The sequence below is a fragment of the Ostrea edulis genome, chromosome 5 (assembly GCF_947568905.1).
Source record: "Ostrea edulis chromosome 5, xbOstEdul1.1, whole genome shotgun sequence".
NCBI classification, from domain to species: domain Eukaryota; kingdom Metazoa; phylum Mollusca; class Bivalvia; order Ostreida; family Ostreidae; genus Ostrea; species Ostrea edulis.
Window position 1 is genome coordinate 62,697,682 of NC_079168.1, and position 23,236 is coordinate 62,720,917.

Consider the following 23,236-nt stretch of genomic DNA (forward strand, 5'->3'; position numbering starts at 1 on the left):
GCCAAAATTCCTCTAAGGATCAGAGCTATGCATGACGGAGATAATCCTTAATTTTGAATTTCTAAATTTTATCACAGCAATTAAATATACAAGCTAGTAACGAAATACTTGGCTACTGGGCTGTAGAGACCCTCGGGAACTCACAGTCCACCAGCAGAGGTCTCGACCCAGGGGTCGTAATGTAAAACTTATACGGTACCAATTTTGATGTACCAGATACCCATCTCTCCTTCTGTTTTAAGTAAACCAGAAATGATAAAAGAATTAGATAGGTTACATGAGGAATGTTTTGGTTCCAGCTGACAAAGCTTGTAACAACATTGTCTTTGTTTGTAAGGCTCATTATTACAACTGTATTTTAAACAAACTTGGCATTAATTCCACTTTTGGTAATCGTACTTATACTCCAACTGCCCTTTTAAAGGATGAAATCTTCAAAACAGAGCTTCAGTTTTAGACACATTTAATATCCGAGTGAATGGGTTGAATGAATATGAGTTACGGTACCTATACTGGATTCCTAAACTCCATAAAAACCCGTACAAAGATACATTGCTGGATCCAGTAAGTGTTCATCCAAGCCCTATCTATACTCCTCACGAAAATATTAACAGCTGTGAAGGAAAAATTCAAACATATTGTGCGACTACATGTACCAAAAGTGGTGTAAATCAAATGTGGATTCTAAAAAATTCTAAACAACGTTTAGTAAACTTGAAATCGCAAAACTTTTCCCAACTCAAAAACATCAAAACCTATGACTTTTCAACACATTACACGACCATTCCTCAAGATAAATTTAAAGACTAGACTTTTTGACATCATAGACTGTTCCTTCTTTAACAAAAATTGAAAACGGAAATATTCATATCTAGTGATCAGTCATCCAAAACAATACTTTGTGAAACACCACTCTAATTCTACGCACAAATCAAAACAAAAATATGCTAGAGTTCATCATTGACAATATTTCCGTGGTCTTCCAACAGTCTATAGGAATTCCTAGGGGCACGAACTGTGCTCCTTTGTTAGCTGACCTGTTTCTATATTCATTTGAAGCAGAATTTATTCAAAAACTTTTACATGACAAGAAAAATATTTCTTGCTGTGGCCTTGATCAATTCGATATTTAGATATATCGACGACGTTTTCTCTATTAACAATACTAATTCTCATTCATATATCGATTCGATATATCCCTGTGAGCTCAAAAAAAACCCAGAGTTGTCCACTTTTGCTTCATACTTACATATTTTCTTGAAAGTAGACATTAATGGCAAACTTATAACTTAACTGTATGATAAACGAGATAATTTCAGCTTTTCCATCGTCAACTTCCCATATTTATGTAGTAATATTCCATTATCACCTGCATATGTGTTTATATCTCTCCACTGATTCGATGCGCAAGAGCTTGTTCTGAGTTTGTTCTGCGTACGGTCAGTTTTTAAATTGAGGTAAGCTACTGACAAACAAGTTGATGGTACAGGAGTTTCAGCAGTCTCGATTGAAGTCAGCATTTCGCAAAATCTAATGTCGTTATAACGATATAGTTCGTCAATACACATATCATTGGGTCGAATACTGTCTGATGTGTTTCATACCGATTGTTAGGCCGTTCTTTGCACACTGATTTTGACTACGGATAACTCCGTTTATCTGATCAGGATATAAGGCTCACCGCGGGTGTGACCGGTCGACAGAGGATGCGTACTCCTCCCAAGCACCTCATCCCACCTCTCGTGTGTCCAGGGGTCCGTGTTTGACCAACAATCTATTTTGTATTGCGTATAGAAGCTATGAAATTAATCACTGTTCGTTATCGTTCATCTTTCTGTATCAATGTTAGCAAATCAACAAATACTATGGGTAAATCACTGCATATGTTGACTCGACGTCATATCAAACGGTTGCATTTAGTCAAAAAATTTCTTTCTTGTACTTCCCAAACACGATCAGACGACAAAATGACCGTTAAAAGCTTCCTCTGTTATTGAACCTCTTTTGCAACTTCAAGATGGAAGAGTTTCGTACTTGCAAGAGGCGTTAAAAGGGGTGACCAAAAGCAGATCTACGTGATTCCATTATATAAAATGAAAAATGAACACGTAATCTTCTGAGAAAAGTTCAATTAGCTTTCATTCAAAGCAATACTTCCATGCAGATTTACTTTTATAATTGCTACAAATTTATGGAACGTCTTTAGATTTCTGCTAACAGAGCATCTATCCATAGAATTATGCATAGCAAAAAAAAGTCGGTACCAAGGCATTTTTAATTGGATATTGACTTTATAGGCATAAAGGAACTACTTCATGACATTAGTTCAGATAAATCCAATACCTCCTTCTGGGCGAAAATAATAATTTTGAATGCTTTTTACTGATACAAGCACTTTAAAAGATACAGAATAGTCCAAAAGTATACTGCAAACTATGAGCGGTGCTTCGAACACTCTTATAAGCTCGTGTGTATGTCTTGCTGTGATTAAAATGAGAGAAGCCAATGAATGTGAAAATGTATTCCACATCATATACGGTACACAGCCAATTGAGGGTGTATAAGAAAACAAGCTCATTGACTACATCACTCACCTGAGTCACCTTGATCCATATCTAAAGATTTCCCCTATGTATTCTCATGTAAAACTTTGATCCTTATTGTGGCCCTAACCTACCCCCGGTGGCCATGATTATTGCAAATTTGAATCTGCACTTTTCATTCATGTAAATGTAAACTTCTTTGGCCGAATGCAAGGTGAATATAACGAACAGTGATCAATCTCAAAACTTATATAAGCAATACAGAATAGATAGTTGGGCAAACACGGACCCCTGGACACACCCGAATGTTTCTTGAGATTTTCTCTATATGCATGTATTTATTTGTATGTAAACTTTTGATCACTTATCTAGGGCCCATCCTACCCCCGGGGACCATGACTTTAACAAACTTGATTCTGCACTATGTCAGAAAGCTTTCATGTTAAGTTGTACTTTCCTAGCCCAGTGGTTCTTGATAACAAGATTTTTAAAGATGTTCCCTACATATTTGTATGTAAAACGTTGATCCCCTATTGTGGCCCCATTCTACCCCCGGGGTTCATGATTTTAGCAAACTTGAATTTACACTATGTTAGGAAGCATTCATGAAAATTTGTACTTTTCTAGCCCAGTATTTCTTGAGAAGAAGATTTTCAAAGATTTTACCTACATATCAAAATGGGAAACTTTGATCCCTATTGTGGCCCCATCCTACCCCTGGGGGCCATGATTGTAACAAACTTGAATTTGCACTGTGTTAGAAAGTTTCTTGTAAATGTCAGCTCTTCTGGCTTAGTGGTTCTTGAGAAGATTTTAAATGACCCCACTCTATTTTTTTATTTTTGTAATTATCTCCCCTTTCAAGGGGATATGACTTGAACGTTCTTCACCCAAGGATGTTATCGGCTAAGTTTGGTTGAAAGTGGCCCAGTGGTTCAGGAGAAGAAGTCGTGAAAAGTGTACAGACAGACGAACAGTTCAATAAAGAGTGAACTACGGGAACAATACAAGGAATAACAATAGAAAATCTCGTATCAAATATGTAATTGAACTGAAAAATGCAAACATTGCGCAATTAAACACAATTGGAATATGAAAGCTTTCAGGGTTCAATTTAACAGTACGAAGACAACGGGCGCAATCCCGTAAATTTGAAAGAGAAAAATGCCACAGATATGTAGTATTTGTATGCTTTGCTTTATATGGCGACCAATCAAGGAAAGGCTGACGTTAGGAGAGAGTACAAAATTAATCACTCTTTGATTTTGAATGATCTTAACGGCTGCCCACTTCCAGATCAAAAGGTAAATGTAACGAGTAGTGACCAATATAAGACAAACACGGAACCCTGGACATACCGGAGGTGGGATCAGGTGTCTAGGAGGAATAAGCATTCCCTGTCGACCGGTCGCACCCGATATTATGAAATATATAAAACGTAAGTTTCTTCCCATTGAAGAATATCCGGGAAGGTATAGGCTTCTTTTTTAAACATTCCAAAAAATTTATTTTATATAGAACTGTATATTGTTTTACGTCCCTCTCGAACATATTCCACTCATATGGAGACGTCACCACTGCCGGTGAAGTGCAGCAAAATTTAGGCCTATGCTCTGCACTTATGGCTATTGCGCAGGGAAGGATCTTTATCGTGCCACACTTGCTGTGACACGGGACCTCGGTTTTTGCGGTCTCATCCGAATGACCGCCCCATTTAGTCGCCTCTTACGAGAAGCAAGGGGGTATTGAGGACCTATTCTAACCCGGATCCCCACGGGATCTTTATATAGGAGATAAAATCAATACATGAAAACATGCTGGATCTAGAGGTAAGTTCTGATAAACTCTTAGTCATTGAATGTCGACTTTCTTCAACAGACCTGTTTAATTTTGATTATAGAAGTATACAATGCGAAGTATTTCGCTTATAAAAACGGTACAATATACTGTGTTGGTGATTTCAATACTGATACAAAAAATACATTGATAATGGTTTGATATACACATGATTGAAGCTTATGTATTATGTTCAATGCATGTTTTCATTTCAAGCAAACGATTAATTAATTAAAATATTATGAAATTTTCTAATGCGTATATAAAGAACATCCATTTGAGGAATATGACCACCTAATACTGTTTACTGAACTCAGTCTAAAAATCCTGTTGGTGATCAAACGCCCTATTTATGTAGAAAATTCTGAGATGGTCGATTGGAAGCTTCGAGTACATTCAAATTATCAAACTGCTTGCGATAATTTACTGAAAACGTACAATTCTAATACCAGCATCTAGCAGAATACACTGCTGGCCAATATACTGTAAATGTATTACATTTGGCTGTGTATTCTATTTAGCGCCTTTGGCGGAACGCAGCTTCCGCTAAATCAAGTACATCGCTAAATGCCATCCGTAAATCTAGATGTTTAAAGTAATTCAGGAATGCGCTAAATCAAATCTACGCTAACTTGTTGAAAAAACGATTTCCGCCAAATATCGTACACGCCAAATATAATACGTTTACAGTATATTCTTTAGATAACAATGCCCCTTCTTTCAATCTCTAATAAAGTAAATATATTTCGTATGGAATATCCAGACAACTCCTGAAACATTATCGGAAATAAAATTACTCTGGATTCTGCTCACGGTGAATTGAAATGGACGCTCGAATAAACCAAGAATGGAAAAATCGAAAAATTAAGAAAAACTTTTCTATGAGACTTAATGTGATAAAGTGTTGAAAACTTATGTTCTCGAGAATAAATCAACAAATTGTCTTGTTAAAACGTTTTGCTGCAAACATGTTGTATACTATATTTGAAATATGTTTGACATTTGGTTTAAAGAAAATGAAATTAACAAAGATAAGACAAAATATATGCTACTAAAGGAAACATTATTCATAAACGATTCTCCGTTTAACATTTATAATTAGTTAGCATTTAGTTACTTCCCTGAGTGATCACTATGTTGCAAATTTTGTGACGATATATCTTTTAGAAGCTGACAACTTTCATATAATTAAGGCATAATAAATCAAAAACCGCACATTGTTTTCTGATTTCGGCGGTGAAATCGTATCAAGCAACAGTACCGGCGCTATTCAAATAAATAATCCACAATGAAGCAAGTTTTTTCAACGAGACAATTTAGAATATTCAGTCTTAATATTATTCACGATCAAGAGTCATCAGTTTATGAAAGGTGAAGATAACGAACAGTGATCAATCTCATAACTCCTATAGGCAATACAAAATAGAGTTGGGCAGACACGGACCCCTGGACACACCAGAGGAGGGATCAGGTGCCTAGGAGAAGTAAACATCCCCTGTCGCCCCGTCACAACCGCCGTAAATCCTATATTTTGACCAGGTAAACGGAGCAATCCGTAGTCATAATATATTGTCACGTAAAAATTTCAAAATTTTAGCAGACTGTTTGGACAGCATAGATGGATATGAATAATTTAAGTTACCAAAATGATAAAAGTAAATAAGTTCTTTCTTTCATTTATTGAGATATTCCTTAGGCTACAAATGAAGGAGTCGAATTCGTTCTTCAGCAAGAGTAGCGTTGACAGGTACTAGTATTGGAATGAGTCGATTTTTGAAACTTTACAAAATGGAGGTACGTTAACAATTCTCATCAGAACATTATGAATTTGGGTGACGTAGGAGATATGGACAGTCCACAAAAAAGCAGATCGTGATGTCAAGAGATCTAGAGCTTCTAGACAATCTTTTCTTCCTCGAATATACATATAAGAGAAAACCGGACGATTTCTGATAGTTTACAAGAAAAGGTGAAGATAAACAGCAATCAATCCATCAATACTATAAAGAATATGAAATGAGGGAAAGGGAAAACACGGACCCTGGACACACCAGAGGTAAAGTCAGATGTTTTAGAGGCGTATCTTCCCTCTGTTTACAGGTCACATGCGTCGTGATCCTTCCTTCTAAATTCTTTACACGCAAGATTAAGACACCGTAAAGTATGAAGACCCTACTGTTAGTGATTTTAGGTATATAATAAGTTGCGATATGTCTAGTAGAAACTTTCTCTGTGTACTGTTTGTTGGATTTTGTTTAATTGATGTAGTTTTCCTCTCACTTGTTTAACTTTATTTGAAGCAAAATATACATAAAGATAGATTTTTAGAATTTTTAAAACATATGACTTTTCAACACTTTACTCGACCATTTCTCGCGATGAATTAAAGAGTTGACTATTTGACATCATAGACATGTGAAAGGTGAAGATAACGAACAGTGATCAATCTCATAACTCCTACAAGCAATACAAAATAGATAGTTGGGCAAACACGGACCCCCTGGACATACCAGAGGTGGGATCAGGTGCCTAGATGGAGTAAGCATCCCGTCGACCAGTCACACCCGCCGTGAGCCCTATATCCTGTTCAGGTAAACGGAGGTATCCGCAGTTAAAATCAGTGTGCCAAGAACGGCTTTACAATCGGTATGGAACACGTCAGACAGCATTTGACCCAATGATAGGTTGTATTGACGAACTAGATCGTTATAACGACCATAGAATTTGCGAAATGCTGAGTTCAATCGAGACTGTTGAAACCCCTGTACCATCAACTTTTTTGTCAGTAGCTTACCTCGATTTAAAAACTGATTATACGCAGAACAAGCTCTTGCATATCGATTGAGTTGAGATATATAAACACCATATGCATGTGATAATGGAATATTGCTACATAAGTATGGACGTTGACGATGTAGAAGCTGAAATCATCCCATTTGTCATACAGTTGAGTTATCAGTTTGCCGTAAATGTCTACTTTCAATAAAATATCTAAGTATGAAGCAGAAGTGGACGACTCTGTGGTGTCCTTTATTTCGAGCTCACATATCTCATATGCTTCCTCAACAAATATGGAAAAAGGAAATATTCATATCAAGGGATCAGTCATCCCAAAAAAATTACTTTGTTAAACGCCACGCACAATGATTCCAGGCACAAGTACTCTGAAGTTGACATAAAAATATGCTGGAGTTCCTTATTGACAATATCTTTGGCGATCAGGTCTTCCAACACTCTTGGAATTCCCATGGGCACGAATTGCATTCCATTCTTAGCTGTCCTGTTTTTATATTCGTATGAAGCAGAGCTTATTCAAAAGCTTCTACATGGGGAAAAATATTTTGCTTTGCCATCACCTCAACATAAGATATATCGACAACGTATTATCTATTAAAAGCCTGTCTAGCAAATAATCATGCAATACTGTCCAAACCGTAGGTTACCACATCTTGATGAAATTTGGTGAGTAGGTAGACATCCAAAATAGCAATTTAAAAATACTCCCCAAAAATTGCTAATTTCAACATAGCCGTCATAGGCAGCGCCATCTGTATTTTGCATATTTTCATCAACATTATATACAAAAACCCAGAAAAAGGGTAAAAATCAAATGTAATTTATTTCACTAAAAAATTAATTTTATTTTTTTTTCAAAAGTATTTCAAAGTTACAACAGACACTCCTCTGCCAAAAACGGCGTAAGTCATAATCAAACATGAAACACATCAAAGGGCAGACAACTCCTAAAAATCGACATATTACCAACTTTTCAAAAATGAAGAAAAAGTACAAATTGGAAGGGTCAAATCGTCCAAGAGCAGGTTAGGAAATAATTCATTTTCATACTACTATCAAATTAGACTACTAAACACCATTAAATCATATTATTGAGCTTAGCATCTGTAAAAGGGGTACCAGTAGTAAAAAGAACCTTCATCGTGATATATATCAATCACTACATATTATCATATCACATTCACGAATGACGTCAAACATACATTACATTTTTAAGTTATACAACACATTCTATTCAGCAAATGTTCGGCTTTCACAATAAAGTTACCAGTCAGAAATTACAGGTGATATCATAAATAATCATTCATAAAAATCATTCATAACAAAAATAGCCTATTCAGATTCTGTTATGTGTAAATTGATTACAATGTAAAACTTATACGGTACCAATTTTGATGCACCAGATGCGCATTTCGACAAATAATGTCTCTTCAGTGATGCTCAACCGAAATGTTTGAAATCCGAAATAACTATGAAGTTTTAGAGCTAAATATAGCCAAAAACAGCGTGCCAAAAGATTGGAGCCAAATTCGTCCAAGGATAAGAGCTATGCATGAGGGAGATAATCCTTAATTTTGAAATGAATTTCTAAATTTTGTAACAGCAATTAAATACACATCCGTATTTTCAAGCTAGTAACGAAGTACTTAGCTACTGGGCTGTAGAGACCCTTGGGGACTAACAGTCCACTAGCAGAGGCCTCGACCCAGGGGTCATAATGTAAAACTTATACGGTACCAATTTTGATGCACCAGATAATATGATATCACATAATGAATGCAATCAAAATTATCTATCCTAATTCACTGAGAGACGTAAATTATTGTATGTGTGAAATGCTACATGTAGTACACATTACTTGTTAAGCAATATAAAATAATTCAATGTGCATGACGTTGTCTTGTGTATCTCTGTGATGACCTTTCAATAAACTGCAAGGATTGTGTTTTTTACTTCTCATTGTACTCAGTTATACTAATTTATAGAGTTGATAATGAAATTCCTCACTGTTTTGAATATGAAATACCATTGAGTAAACTTAGTGGTAAAAAATAGAATATAAATCATTGTTATCATGGAAATATAATTGAATTGAACACACTTAATTGACGTTAAAACAATGTTATTGACTATCGACTGACTGTCAGATGTAGACTGGTAAAATACATTTTTCAAAATGTTGTGAAAAAAAGTTCCAGTATGTATGATATAAGCAAAACAAATCTATGTTGTATGATGGAAGAATATCAAATATATAGCCCTAACAAACATTGCAATATGCAAGAGTTGACATGCCAGGTTGTGACAGTATTTTGGTTCAGTGTGAGCCCTGCTGCTAACAATTGTAACACAACCCAACCCTTTCTATTTTCGAAAAATATATGGGCTTTAAAACATGAATACTGTAGTCATTTATCAGAGACCTGCACTGTAAATGCCATGAATGCATATTTCATTTGTAAATAAACATGCAGCCTATCAATTCGTACTATATTTAAAATGCAACTCTTATGATATTAGCATTACCTCTAACATTCTGTTTTTATCTCTTACCAGTTCCCACTGTAATGAGTTGTCTTTTATGCAGTATTCTTTGCATGGGGATGGCTGTGTACCTCTGCTCGCTTTCGCCTTACTGGTTTTGGAATGACCTTCACATTGGCATATTACTTTGTTGATCACTCCAGTACATACCGAACTCATCACGATGCTAACTTTTAAACAAGTAGCTATCGTAAGTCGTACATATTCCACTTTAGTACTGTAAACAAGAAATGCTAAGTCGCCGAAATTTCCAGACCTGTTTGAGCGTCTTAAATGAGTTGTGGTTTCTTTAGAACACTCATCTATATTTAACAATCTATTTTCACTTTCGTAGTGCAGCGATGTTCCACAACAACTCCCGTAAGTTGAAAAATAACATGAAATATTGAGATTACCTCCTTGCATCGTTTGTACAACTGCTTTTTTCACCAAACAATATTGAAGAGTTCTTACAATGGGAGATAAAAACGCCCAAACCCTCAATAATACATTTTTGTAGATTTTTCAAAACAGCGCTTTACAATATCCAAAAATCAATTATATTTTAATGTAAAAATTGAATAAGGTTCTAAACAATATTTTTCAGCAAAATAATAAGCAAAGGAAACATTAATTTTACAATCATCTTTAATAATCAAAACATACTAAATTGTAGCTATATATACTATTTCTAATTCAATTTTCGCCATGTAGATATTATTTGCCAAGCTCAATATTTGTATATATGTTGGAACTAGGAATAGTCTAAGGAATATTTTTTATTTACATCTATTTTTTCACCTGCTCGTGATAGAAATTAGCTTCTCAAAAGGGGGGGGGGGGGTAATTATTAATGTGGGCCTATCTCAAGATCTCATAAAAATTAATCTAATCACCAGAATTCATTTTTACAGTATTTATTGTGTTTTTGATAACACGTTTTTATAAGAAAAACAGAATTTCAAAATGAATGCATTGTAATAAATCAATTGCTACTATTATGCAAATGAGCTGTTACTAAAAATCGATGCAGGATTGGGAAATTTTAGGATGATATTTCCACTTTAACACATATGAAGAAAATATTAAGCAACAAAAAATCCTTGTCTTGTGGCTACCCTTCTGGACGATTTTTGGTATTTTTCATGATTTTCTGACGGATTTACTCTTAACACTAACCATTTTAAAACAAACGGCACGACTTTATCTACAAGAACTCCTCAAAGTGCATGTACCAGCCAGTATTACTACGCTCTGAAAACTCGATGTGCCTCATCCAGCTAAGCGTTCGGACAAAGGCATTAGGAAATGGACGGTGTGGTGTGTCTAGCGCTGCACTGTGGAACACATTGCCTGAAACAATGAGATCCGAAACAAATCTAAAAAGTGTTATAAAACTTTTCTTTTTTAAAAAGCATACCCCTTCTACTCTTAGATCGTTCTCATCTTAATTTATTGACTGTATACAATGTTATATTAGATCGTTCTCATCTTAATTTATTGACTGTATACAATGTTGTATTAGATCGTTCTCATCTTAATTTATTGACTGTATACAATGTTGTATTAGATCGTTCTCATCTTAATTTATTGACTGTATACAATGTTGTATTAGATCGTTCTCATCTTAATTTATTGACTGTATACAATGTTGTATTAGATCGTTCTCATCTTAATTTATTGACTGTATACAATGTTGTATTAGATCGTTCTCATCTTAATTTATTGACTGTATACAATGTTGTATTAGATCGTTCTCATCTTAATTTATTGACTGTATACAATGTTGTATTAGATCGTTCTCATCTTAATTTATTGACTGTATACAATGTTGTATTAGATCGTTCTCATCTTAATTTATTGACTGTATACAATGTTGTATTTGTTTTTCATGCAAATCTAAAAACAATTTATATGTTCCCTTTTCTTAACTTATTGATAATTTAATTGTTGCTTTTAATTAATTGTTTTATATATTTTTAGAGTGATGTCATTTACCTGTACATTTTTTTATAATCCTGTGCAGCATTTTAGAGTAATTACATATTATATTTAGCGCTTTATATATCCTGAATAAAGATTAGACATTTGATTTCAGCTTCTCCATCCTCAACTTCCAATATCTATGTTGCAGTATTCCATTTTCACCTGCATATGGTGTTTATATCGTTTAACTGATTTAATATGCAAGAGCTTGTTCGAATCCTGAGTCGTTAAAACAGGTAGTGACAGGCTCTACATCAGGTGTGAATATCATGGGTCCTCGGAGATGACCTTAAAAACGGACGACCCGTGTCACAGTAGGTGTGGCACCCTCAATTCAATTCTTTATTGTCCTTGAGTTATACAACTCATCGGAATACATGTAGCACATATACATGTACATGTATATACACAGTATATCTAATTGTATAAGATAAACAACAGGTGAGTGGACAGGAGAAGATAGAAGGAGAAGGAATTACAAATTAAAATAATATATAAGTAATCACAGTATGAGATACACATGTTATAAGAATAATACTGTAATTACATTATTGACTTACAATGCTAAACTTCGTATTTTCACAGCTTGAACCAAGAATTTTCTTAAGTTATTGAGTTCTTCAGTATTGTCTACACTAAGGAACTTAATTCATTTAAAGACACTTGGTTTTGTGTAATAAAATACATTAATATATTTCTTTCTAAAATCTTTGTAAAATGGACATTTCAGGATAAAATGAAACTCATCTTCTATATCATTATAATCACATAATTTACAAAGCCTCGCAGTCCTTAAAATATTGTTATGCCTGCCTTTTTCAATATTCAAAGAATGTGAAGACGTTCTGAATTTAATGATAATTGTTTTCCCTTTTAAGTTGATTGGTCTTTTGAGATATAATTGAAAACAAAAGTTATATATTAAATGTTGATAAAGAACACTTTTTGTAGAACTTCAAATAGACGACATTAGGTTTTGTTTGTAAATATCCAATATTCTGAATTATATTATTTTATAATCTTTAAGCTGATTCACACACGACTTTTCAAACAAATATTCTAAACCAATGCTTGACAGATCATGTTTCACATTAACTATCCAACTGTCATTGTTTACAATCATATTTTCTGATAGATACTGTTATTCGTGGTTTTCATTTTTAACCAGAATTTAAAAATTCTCAATTTTCTTCTAACGTACAGTGGAAATCTGCCAAGTTCACAATATACCATACTTTTCTTTACTCCTAACACTTTTTTACAAAAAGAAAGATGCACCTTTTCAATGTCCGATGCTTTATGAAAACCCCAAATTTCACATGCATATGAAAGAATACTGTGTACATCAGAACCGCTGTTCAATGGCCGTGAGTGCAAAGCAAAGGCCTAAATTTGAAGCCCTTCACCGGTCTTGGTGACGTCTCCATCTGAGTGAAAAATTCTCGAGCGAGACGTTAAGCAAGATACATTCAATCATGCTAGTGAAACGATTCGCTACAATTGCACAAAACGTGATAACTTGAATTTTATTAGGCCTCGTCAATATTGTATTCTTTGTAGCAGTTATCAATTTGATAACTGTTCGTTATCTTCACCTTTCATACTGAAAAAAATATTGAAATGATATTCATTCAATAGAGTTCGTATGAATTTCAGAACAAAAATGATTTCAGAGTACATTTAACAAGACTACAAGAGGCAATCTTCATCAGTTTCGCTTTTTGTTTTACAAGATAATACTTCCAACTCTATTTGATAACAAGAACCCGCAAATGATTTAGTGCTAATTGTATTGAGTATCCTCGACACAACGCTTTACGAAGTGTGAAGAAAATTCATTGACAATTAAATCATTCTAACATTAAAACCTATGACTTTTCAACACTATACACGACCATTCCTCACGATAAATTAAAGACTAGAATTTTTGACATCATAGACAGTTGCTTCAACAAATATAGAAAACGGCCCTAAACTGTGGAATGCTCTACCATATGATATCAGAACTGCTGCTAGTCTCTGTATCTTTAAATCTAAACTAAAGACTCACCTGTTTACAATTTATTATAACTAGTCTGTGCAGACACACACGTACATACATACATACAAACACACACACAGATATATATATATATATATATAAAATTGTATTTCATTTTATAGCTGTTTGAAGAGGCATTAAAGCCGAAAGCGCTAACAGTGAAATGTTATATTAGAGTATTGTGTTTCTTGACCTTTAACATATATATATATATAGCGTTTCCAACAAATGCATACTGATCGTCTTTTGATTTTGTTTTTCTAAACTGAAGTAATCCCTATTGTTATAAGACTGATTGTTAATATCCCATTAATAGTTATATTCAATATGTGTCATTTTAAGATTTTGTGTTTATCGAAATGCACCTGCTAAAGTATATTTAGAGGTATAATTGAATGATATATCATACATTTCTAATTTTTGAAAGTGTCGCACAAGTGCCCTTGCATAGATAATAGTATCAATAGTAATAAGTTTTAAGAAAGTGAAGATTCAAAATCGCTATTTCTGTTTCAAATTTTAAATAAAAGATGTCATAATCCAATAAGCAACTTTCGAGATATCAGCTCTTCTGTGATGGAGGTACGTTCAATATTCTATTGAACGCCTGGATGGGTACACGATGTATGCATGTATTATAAACTAGCTATGTAAACAAGGATAAAAGTTATGAAAGCGTAACTATTGTCTTTTATCAGCCGTTGGTATACATTAAACTGACCATATGAAGAATAATATTTAAATGGCCATTGAATTATATATTAACTTATTTTCACTTCCTCTTCTGCATGATTGATACTTTAATCAATGAAAGATGGTGATTATTGATTTTTATTTGAGCTATTTTATCAAATACTCAAAAACTTACTGAAATTGTGTGTTCCAGCAATTTGGGCGATTATTTAATGTCTGATAATCGTCATTTAGGTAATATATGAAGGCAGCGATAAGCATTTGTACCCACCACGTGTGGACGAAAGTATGTTTTACGACTCACTGTACGTAAAAGTTCCACAAAGGGAGAGATCAATTTGGGCAACTCGGAAATTGCGTATTCCTGTATATTTCCATGGAAATAGTTTAGAATTCTTAAAATTTTGAAAGCCTAGTTGATGCTTTCAATTAAGATTCTCTTTTAGGACAGTATTCTCAAACTTTTTAAGATACATCATCAACCGAAGTAAAAAATATTTGTAATTCGTTATCATTTCTAAATATGTACTTCATTTTCCCCTCCAAAATTACACTTTCTTTAGCACTGTGAGGGTCACAAAAACATCTTACGATTAAGATGAAACTTTTAAAACACTGTCATTCTTTTATAATTCTATATTTCTGAATGACTAAACTCATTTGAGTGTAAAGCAGATTCAAAATCTCTGTCTTAATCGTAATTTTGTTTTCGAAAATGACCACTGAAATTCAATTTATTCAATTACAAAGACCCACAAACACTGCCTTTCTTATTCGGTATTTGAGTGGAAATTTCAATTCAGACAGGATATGAAATTATCAAAAAAGAAAAAACCCTGAATTATACGACACATCAAGTAGAATTGAAACCGTTGAAATGTCACATGGAATATTTCAAGAATATCAATTTTTCAAAGAAAACGAGCTTCCTTGATAATCAATTTGAAAAAAAACGACCACATTCCCCGCCCCTTTCTCTAACGTGGCTATTGAAAAAGTATATATATCCATGATAAGTTGGAAAAGCTTCACTACACCACCGTAGCTACCAAGACCCAAAAATCAGGTGAGATATTTTTTCTATTCCATCGACGACGTAAAAAGATTCTAAAACTAAATAATGATTACAAATTTACGGGTTTCATTCACTCATAAATGCACCTCATTGTTATATGATTTGAATATAAGTTCATGCAATTTTTTTTCCGCCAATATAAATAAAAATGTGTCAAGTTATCCAATATAGATAAAATTTGATCGATTCAAAAATACTCGAGAAGACGTATAGATGGAAAGTTAAGAATTGCAGAGAAAAGAAACAAATGCATGTACTCTACAAATGATGAACCAAGGTTTACTTTTACTCATACGATATTAGAGCAAAAGACAATCCACTTTTTCATTGTACTCTTAATGATATACATGTACTAACCTAGTAAAAGTTCAATAATATTTAACTATAGTTTACTATCTTGGATACTTTGAAACATTTTGATTAACAAATACAGTAAAAACAAAAATGAAGATTCAGTTAACTATGACAATATACTTTAACACTTTGTTGTGAGTGAAATATCATTGATGTTCTGAATGAATGCATTTAATCATATTTTGATGTAATTTGTGATGCTACAGTAAATATTAATTAATTAAATCAACACTATGTACTTTCTATTGCTACTACAACAAAATTAAATATTAATTAAATAAATCAACACTATGTACTTTCTATTGCTACTACAACAAAATTAAATATTAATTGTATTCCAAACTAACACAGTTACTTTGATAGTTAAAATGATCCAATTTCTCAATACCTGTAATTGGGTCAGATGCTGTCTGACGTGTTTCAAACAAATTGTTAAGCTGTTCTTTACATACTGATTTTGACTACAGATTCGTCTTTTATCTGATCAAGATATAGTGTTCACGGTGGGTGTGACCGGTCGGCAGGGGATGCATACTCCTCCTAGGCACCTGATCTTACCTCTGATATATCCAATGGTCCGTTTTTGCCCAACTCTTAATTTTGTAATCCTTAATCCTTAAAGGAATTATGAGAGTGATCACTGTTCGTTATCTTGGCATTTTCATGAAATACATGTACGCTTAAAAAATTGGATAGTCTCTTCGATGTATTACATTAAAAACTTTTATACCATAGTTTACTATGGTAAACTATACATTTAATTAATTAGAGTATTTGCTATCAGGAAACAATTGCACTTTACAAATTTTTAACATTATACCTTTTATGTTAGGACCAAAATCAAAAGTGTTTTAATATTAGATAATTATTAAATAAATGATTGACTGATTGTATATTGTTTTAACCTCCCTCTCCAGAATATTTCACTTATATGGAGACGTCATTATCGCCGGCGAATGGCTGTAAAATGTAGGCCTGAGCTTACCTTTTTCGGCCTTTGAGCAGGGAGGGATAATTATCCTACCACACCTGCTGTGACACGGGGCGTCGGTGTTATGGCACGTTATAGAACCAAAATGCTTATATACGATAATCATTGAATATTTACTTGTTATCCTCCTCAATTCAACAGTCAAATTGTTCAAGGTTAAGGTTTAAAAATGACTTCGTACCATTTTGATTTTGCCCATGCTATAATATAATAGGAAAACTTAATTAAGTTCTTGCTAAGTATACGAGTGATACAGATTCAATTATAGTTTAAGTCACAAGTCCTGAATTCTGTATATATGTACAAAGTCAAAACTTCTTGCTTTCCCCAACCTCTTTTTTCAACTCTAATCATTGCTGTTTCCAAGCTGTTTAAGACTATGACGAATAACCACTATGTAGTTTAATATTTGTTAATGATAGTAGATAGTATCTTGATATCATAGAATGAAAGGATTTGGTCTTTGTCGCACCGACATGCAGTACGTTATCAATTTCTTTTTTCCCCAACAGATATGCTGAGACTTCTAGCCCTCGCTTGCATCATTGCCTGCGCTGTTGCAGACTACTACCCAAAGTCTTATGGACTTATGATGGGTGGACTTGGGGGCGGATCTATTGTTAGCGGAGGAATGATTGGTGGAGGAATGATTGGTGGTGGTATTGGTGGTGGGTCAGCCGCAGCTGCTTCCGCTGCTGCTGCAGGAGGTGCTGCTGCCGCTGCCGCCGCCGCTGCCGCTGGACGAGGTGCCGCCGCCGCTGCTGCCGCCTCTGCTGCCTCTGGTGGTGTTGGAGGATTTGGTGGATGGGCCCCTAGATATTATCTCCGACCCTCATATAGCTACCCAGTTTATGGATTAATGGGTGGTGGTCTTGGAGGTGGATCAGCCGCTGCCGCTGCTGCTGCCGCTGCTTCCTCTGGTTTTGGTGGACTTGGAGGTGGTTCAGCTGCTGCGGCAGCTGCCGCCGCCGCTGCTGGACAAGGTGCTGCTGCTGCTGCCGCCGCCGCTGCTGCTTCCTCTGGTCTTGGTGGTTTTGGTGGTCTTGGAGGTGGATCTGCCGCTGCCGCTGCAGCCGCCGCTGCTTCCTCTGGTCTTGGTGGGTTTGGTGGATTTGGAGGTGGATCTGCCGCTGCTGCTGCCGCCGCTGCTGCCTCTGGTGCTGGTGGTCTTGGAGGTTTTGGTGGCGGTTCAGCTGCAGCTGCTTCCGCTGCTGCTGCTGGAGGTGCAGCTGCCGCCGCTGCCGCCGCTGCTGCTGGACAAGGTGCTGCTGCCGCCGCCGCTGCCGCTTCCTCTGGTGGTGTAGGAGGAATTGGCGGATGGGCTCCTTCATACTACATGCCCTCTTATAGCTACCCAGTTATGATGGGTGGCTTCAGGAGCAGAAAGGTACTAACCAGTGATCAAACAATTTTGAATTTCACTTCTATTTTCGGAAGAATCAATTGTATGGAATGATATGATGGTTTTTCTTGCTTTCCAGGCATACTAAAAGGGAGACAAAAACAGAGGATTAATCAGTTTTTGGTTTACTTGTTTGTGGATAGAGATATATTTGTAATAAATCTTATAACAGATTTAGATAATGCTATTCTTTCTTATTTAGTATAACCATTTTAAACTTTATATTTTGTGCAATCATTTTACAACAATGTCAACATACATTATTTTCAATTATAAAGCTAGATTTCAACGTTCTATGTCTAAAATAGCAAAAACATACTGTTCATAAGTTAAAGGACACATCGTATATACATTTTGTCTTTCCTATGCGTACATAGCAATTACTTATAATAGTTAGTTCAACGAAATATTGCAATAATTAGCCACAATATGGATTTAAATCTAAGCCCCGATTTCAAATAGTCTCGCTAATTAGTTCGGTAGTCACGTGGTACAATGCGGTCTCATGGTACCTTCTTCGATCAACTGATTTAGTAAGTAGTGTTAGATGTTTTCAAAAACTCAGCTTCTAATTTGTTCACCATGCACAACATTTATTTCGATGTTGATACATTTCCTTAGTCTTTAGCCATCAGTGCATACAAATATTTATATCAATATATATGTACATGTAAAAACCCAAAGTGTTGCAGAGAAAGCGAGTATGAAATTAGCAATTTTCAAGTAAATAATGTTTATATGGGTCGCTGTCTAAACACTATTTGGTAAGATTATTCCTTTAAACATCTGTAATTGGCGTTGTTTTCATAGTAAACAGTAAAATTATTATTTATTTTTTTGGATTAGAAAAATTATGATACAGGCACCCGTTACATCGTTGACCAATAAGTGGTACATTTCCAAAATATAAGTAAATAAAAATGATCAATTTTAAAGTACAAATCACAATACTTTATTTTTGATAAAGCAATTATGTTTCCTTTTCTTTTCTCTATTTCTATTTTCTGTGACACGTCCTTAGGAGCAGGACGTTTATACTGTACTTGATCTTACGAGTTCAATTTTTTTTTTTTAAAAAACATGAAAGCATCATAATACAATTCAAAGTTAGAAATTACAATATTCTATCATCTATAATTGAAAGTTCAATTATTTTTTATTCTAAATTTTTGTACATCCACCAATTGGAAAAGGCCGGAAGCACAAGTATATAACTTTACCTGATCAATGGATCTTTACGTTTCCAATGTTTTTACCTACGATATCTCAACTGATTCTATTGATAATGTTCAATGTTCGCTTGAATCTTTATAATTGCATTACGTCTATTTTAACAGCTAGAAATTCAAGGATATATATATATATATATATATATATATATATATATATATATGTGTGTGTGTGTGTGTGTGTGTGTGTGTGTGTGTGTGTGTGATAGAATTTAATGCTTTATTTATCTAATGAGGATTGCAATCAGCCCTAGAGATAGAATTATGCTCTCTTCATGTATGTAATTTGAACCTTTTCTATAAAAAGAAAGCTTTCATTCAATATCATTTCATTATTGTCAACAATAATGTTGTAATCATATCCTAAATTAAAAACCATGTCAAGGTATCGTCTCAAATTTCATATTTTGGACTTCATATATTGTGTAATTTTTCTACCTTAAAATCCAGCATTTAATCAAAATCAAGTGAATGAGGGTTTTTATATTGGCTTTAAAATATTTTCAATTGGCGACAGAACTTCATATCTATTATGAATTCTACCGAAGGTTATGCCAGACGATGGGCTAAATATGGAAAAAGAACTTGCTACATTTTCAGAATGGGTTAAAAGCATAAGAAGAATATTAACATTCCGCATTAGATATATTAAAACAAAAGTACGTACCATCTATCCTTCTGTGTTTAGTAAACCAGAAATGATAAAAGAATGAGATAGGTACATGAGGAATATGTTTTGGTTCCAGCTGACAAAGCTTGTAAAACATTATCTTTATTTGTAAAGCTCATTATTACAACTGTATTTCAAACGAACTTGGCATTAATTCCACTTTTGGTAATCGTACTTATATTCCAACTGCCCTATCAAAAGATGAAATTCTTCAAAGCCATGCTTCAGTTTTAGACACATTTAATATCCCAGTGAATGGGTTGAATGAATATGGATTACCGTACTTATACTGGATTTCTAAACTACATAGAAACCCTTACAAACAAAGATACATTGCTGGATCCAGTAAGTGCTCTATCAAGCCCCTATCTTTCCTCCTCTCGAAAATATCAACAGCTGTGAAGGAGATACTTCAAACTTACTGTGCGACTACATATACCAGATTGGTGGTGTTAATCAAATGTGGCTTCTAAAAAATTCTAAACAACGTTTAGTAAACTTGAAATCGCAAAACCTTTCCCAAATCAATAACATCAAAACGCATGACTTTTCAACACTTTACACGACCATTCCTCATGATGAATTAAAGACTATACTTTTTGACATCATAGACAGTTGCTTCTTCAACAAAAATGGAAAACGTAAATATCTAGTGATCAGTCATCCAAAAAAATTACTTTGTTAAACACCACTCTGATTCCACGCACAAGTACTCTGAAGTTGAAATAAAAAATATGCTACAGTTCCTCATTGACAATATCTTCGTGGACTTTGGTGATCATGTCTTCCAACAGTCGGATGGAATTCCCATGGGCACGAATTGTGTTCCTTTGTTAGCTGACCTGTTTCTATATTTATATGAAGCAGAATGCATTCAAAAACGTCTACGTGAGAAGAAAACATTTCTTGCTGTGGCCTTCAATTCGACTTTTAGATATATCGACGACGTTTTCTCAATTAACAATAATAACTTTCATTCATATGTCGATTCGATATATCCTTGTGAGCTCGAAATAAAAGACACCACAGAGTTCTATTCTAACGGAAAGAGAACGCCATTTTGTTCACTCTTACTACCTACACAAATGTTACACAATGTTACAAAATGTTATTCAATGTTACACAATGTTACACTGTGTTACACAATGTTACTCAATGATTAAAAAGAATCAGTTTCACAAACAGTATATTTGTATCTAAACAGGGTAAGTCATTGCAAGTTTCCATTATTTGCTGTCTGACAGGCTTCATACCAATTGCGGCCGTCTTTACACATCGATTTTGACTACGAATTGATATGTTTGCCCGATTGGGAAATGGTCTCACGGAGGGTGTGAATGGTCAACAGGTGATGCAAAAAAATACAATGGTCAATCTTACAACTCATACAAAGAATACAAAATTCAGAGTAGGGCAAACACGAACCCCTGAACACACCAGAGGTGGGATCAGATGTCTAGGAGGGGTAAGCATCCCCTGTTCACACCCGCCGAGAGCGCTATATCTCGATCGGACAAACGGAGCAATCCGTAGTCAAATTATGTGAACAAAGATGTCAGACAGCAATTTAACCAACGGTAGTTTGTATTGGTGAATTAGATCGTTATGACGACCATAAAATGCGAAATGCTTACTTTAAACCGGACTGATCAAACCTTCGTAACATCAACGTATTTGTCAATAGCCTGTCTCGATTTAAAAACTGACCATACGCAGAACCAACTCTTGTGTATCGAATTATTTGATAGACAGAAACACCATATGCATATAGTAATGGAATATTGCTAGTTGCATATCGAAAGTTGACCATGCAGAACCTGAGGTAATATAGTTGAGTTGTTAGTTGAACATTAACATCTCAATAAATATCTAAATATGAATCAGATGTAATGTCTTATTTGAGCTTACTGAGAAATATGCAATGTATTTTCTGTTTATAGCTTGTAGAATTATTGGTACAGGTTTTGGTAGATATGCGCGTCATGATATTTGAAGGCACTCCAAGCCAGCAAAACCACTGTATGCAAATCATCTTTAACGGTTCTGAAAAACTATAGCATGTTAATTAGCATAAATTAAGACAATCAGGCACATACATGTATATCAAAAGGGAAACGTGAAGAAAAATTCTAAAACTCCGTACAAAGTCAATTGAAAACTATCACTATTAATACATTGGATCAAATGTTTACTGGCCTCAGCAAGAAACCTTGCCTCATTACACTGTATATCACACTACAACACGGTTTCTTTACGCGCATTGATGAAAAAGTTTTCCGTCCAATGTTTCGTTTGATACATGCATCAAACAAAGAATTATAAGTTTTATTTCTTATTATTTATTATGTTTTAAGATAGAAAAACAAATAGTTTCTCCCATCAAAAAGCTTGAATTAACGTTTTTGAAATGGCGCGTAGGAATACATGTACATATATGTAAGAATGAAAACAACAACAAAACAGCATGGCTATGCATTCAGGTCAGGAAAAGTTACTGTGCAGATTTAAATAAATTATACGCCAAATTAAAGGTGCAATGGTTAAAAGCTGAATTAAATATAAAGGAAGATAATAAGTGGTGACTGGATTTATGCTGCATTGTGTTGGAGGGGACGTTGAACACTGGTTGTGTCGTTTGAACGGTGGAATGCAACTCGGCTCCATTTCAATATCGAGTAAAAATTTCAACACCTCTTCATCTAAAACGCACTCGTTGACTGAGCCCCATATAACGCAGTTCAATTTCATTAATATTTACCAGATCATAAGTCGCCACTTGCTCCGCCATGTTATCGATCTCGTAAAGCAGACGATTCATACTGGGAACACGTGTAATCTGTCTACGTCTACCAGTAAGTGGTCTACGCCATCAAGTTGGCTATTCTGACACATAATCGCCTATGTATGTTGTTTCTTTAAATTAATTTGTATTTTATTCATATCTTTACTTGTGCTTATTTTTTATACCAATAAAAAACAAAAATCAAACGTATCTAATGCTTGTGTGGAAAATCCCGTTCTATGAATAGCGCTAAAATTAGAACGGGGAAGACGCATTCCAGAGAAAAGTAGTCCCACGTGCTTAGTGCAGATGAAC

The 23,236-nt window shown here is 34.6% G+C and overlaps 1 protein-coding gene across 1 annotated transcript; it reads left to right on the top strand.

Moving 5' to 3' along the window:
- Positions 1-15,450: 15,450 nt before the first annotated feature.
- Positions 15,451-18,417, top strand: LOC125652883 (spidroin-1-like). Its single transcript, XM_048882350.2, has 3 exons — positions 15,451-15,484; positions 17,351-18,225; positions 18,320-18,417. The coding sequence occupies exons 2-3, from the start codon at positions 17,353-17,355 to the stop codon at positions 18,326-18,328; spliced, it is 882 nt and encodes a 293-aa protein (XP_048738307.1). The 5' UTR covers positions 15,451-15,484; positions 17,351-17,352; the 3' UTR covers positions 18,329-18,417.
- The last annotated feature ends 4,819 nt before the right edge of the window (positions 18,418-23,236 follow it).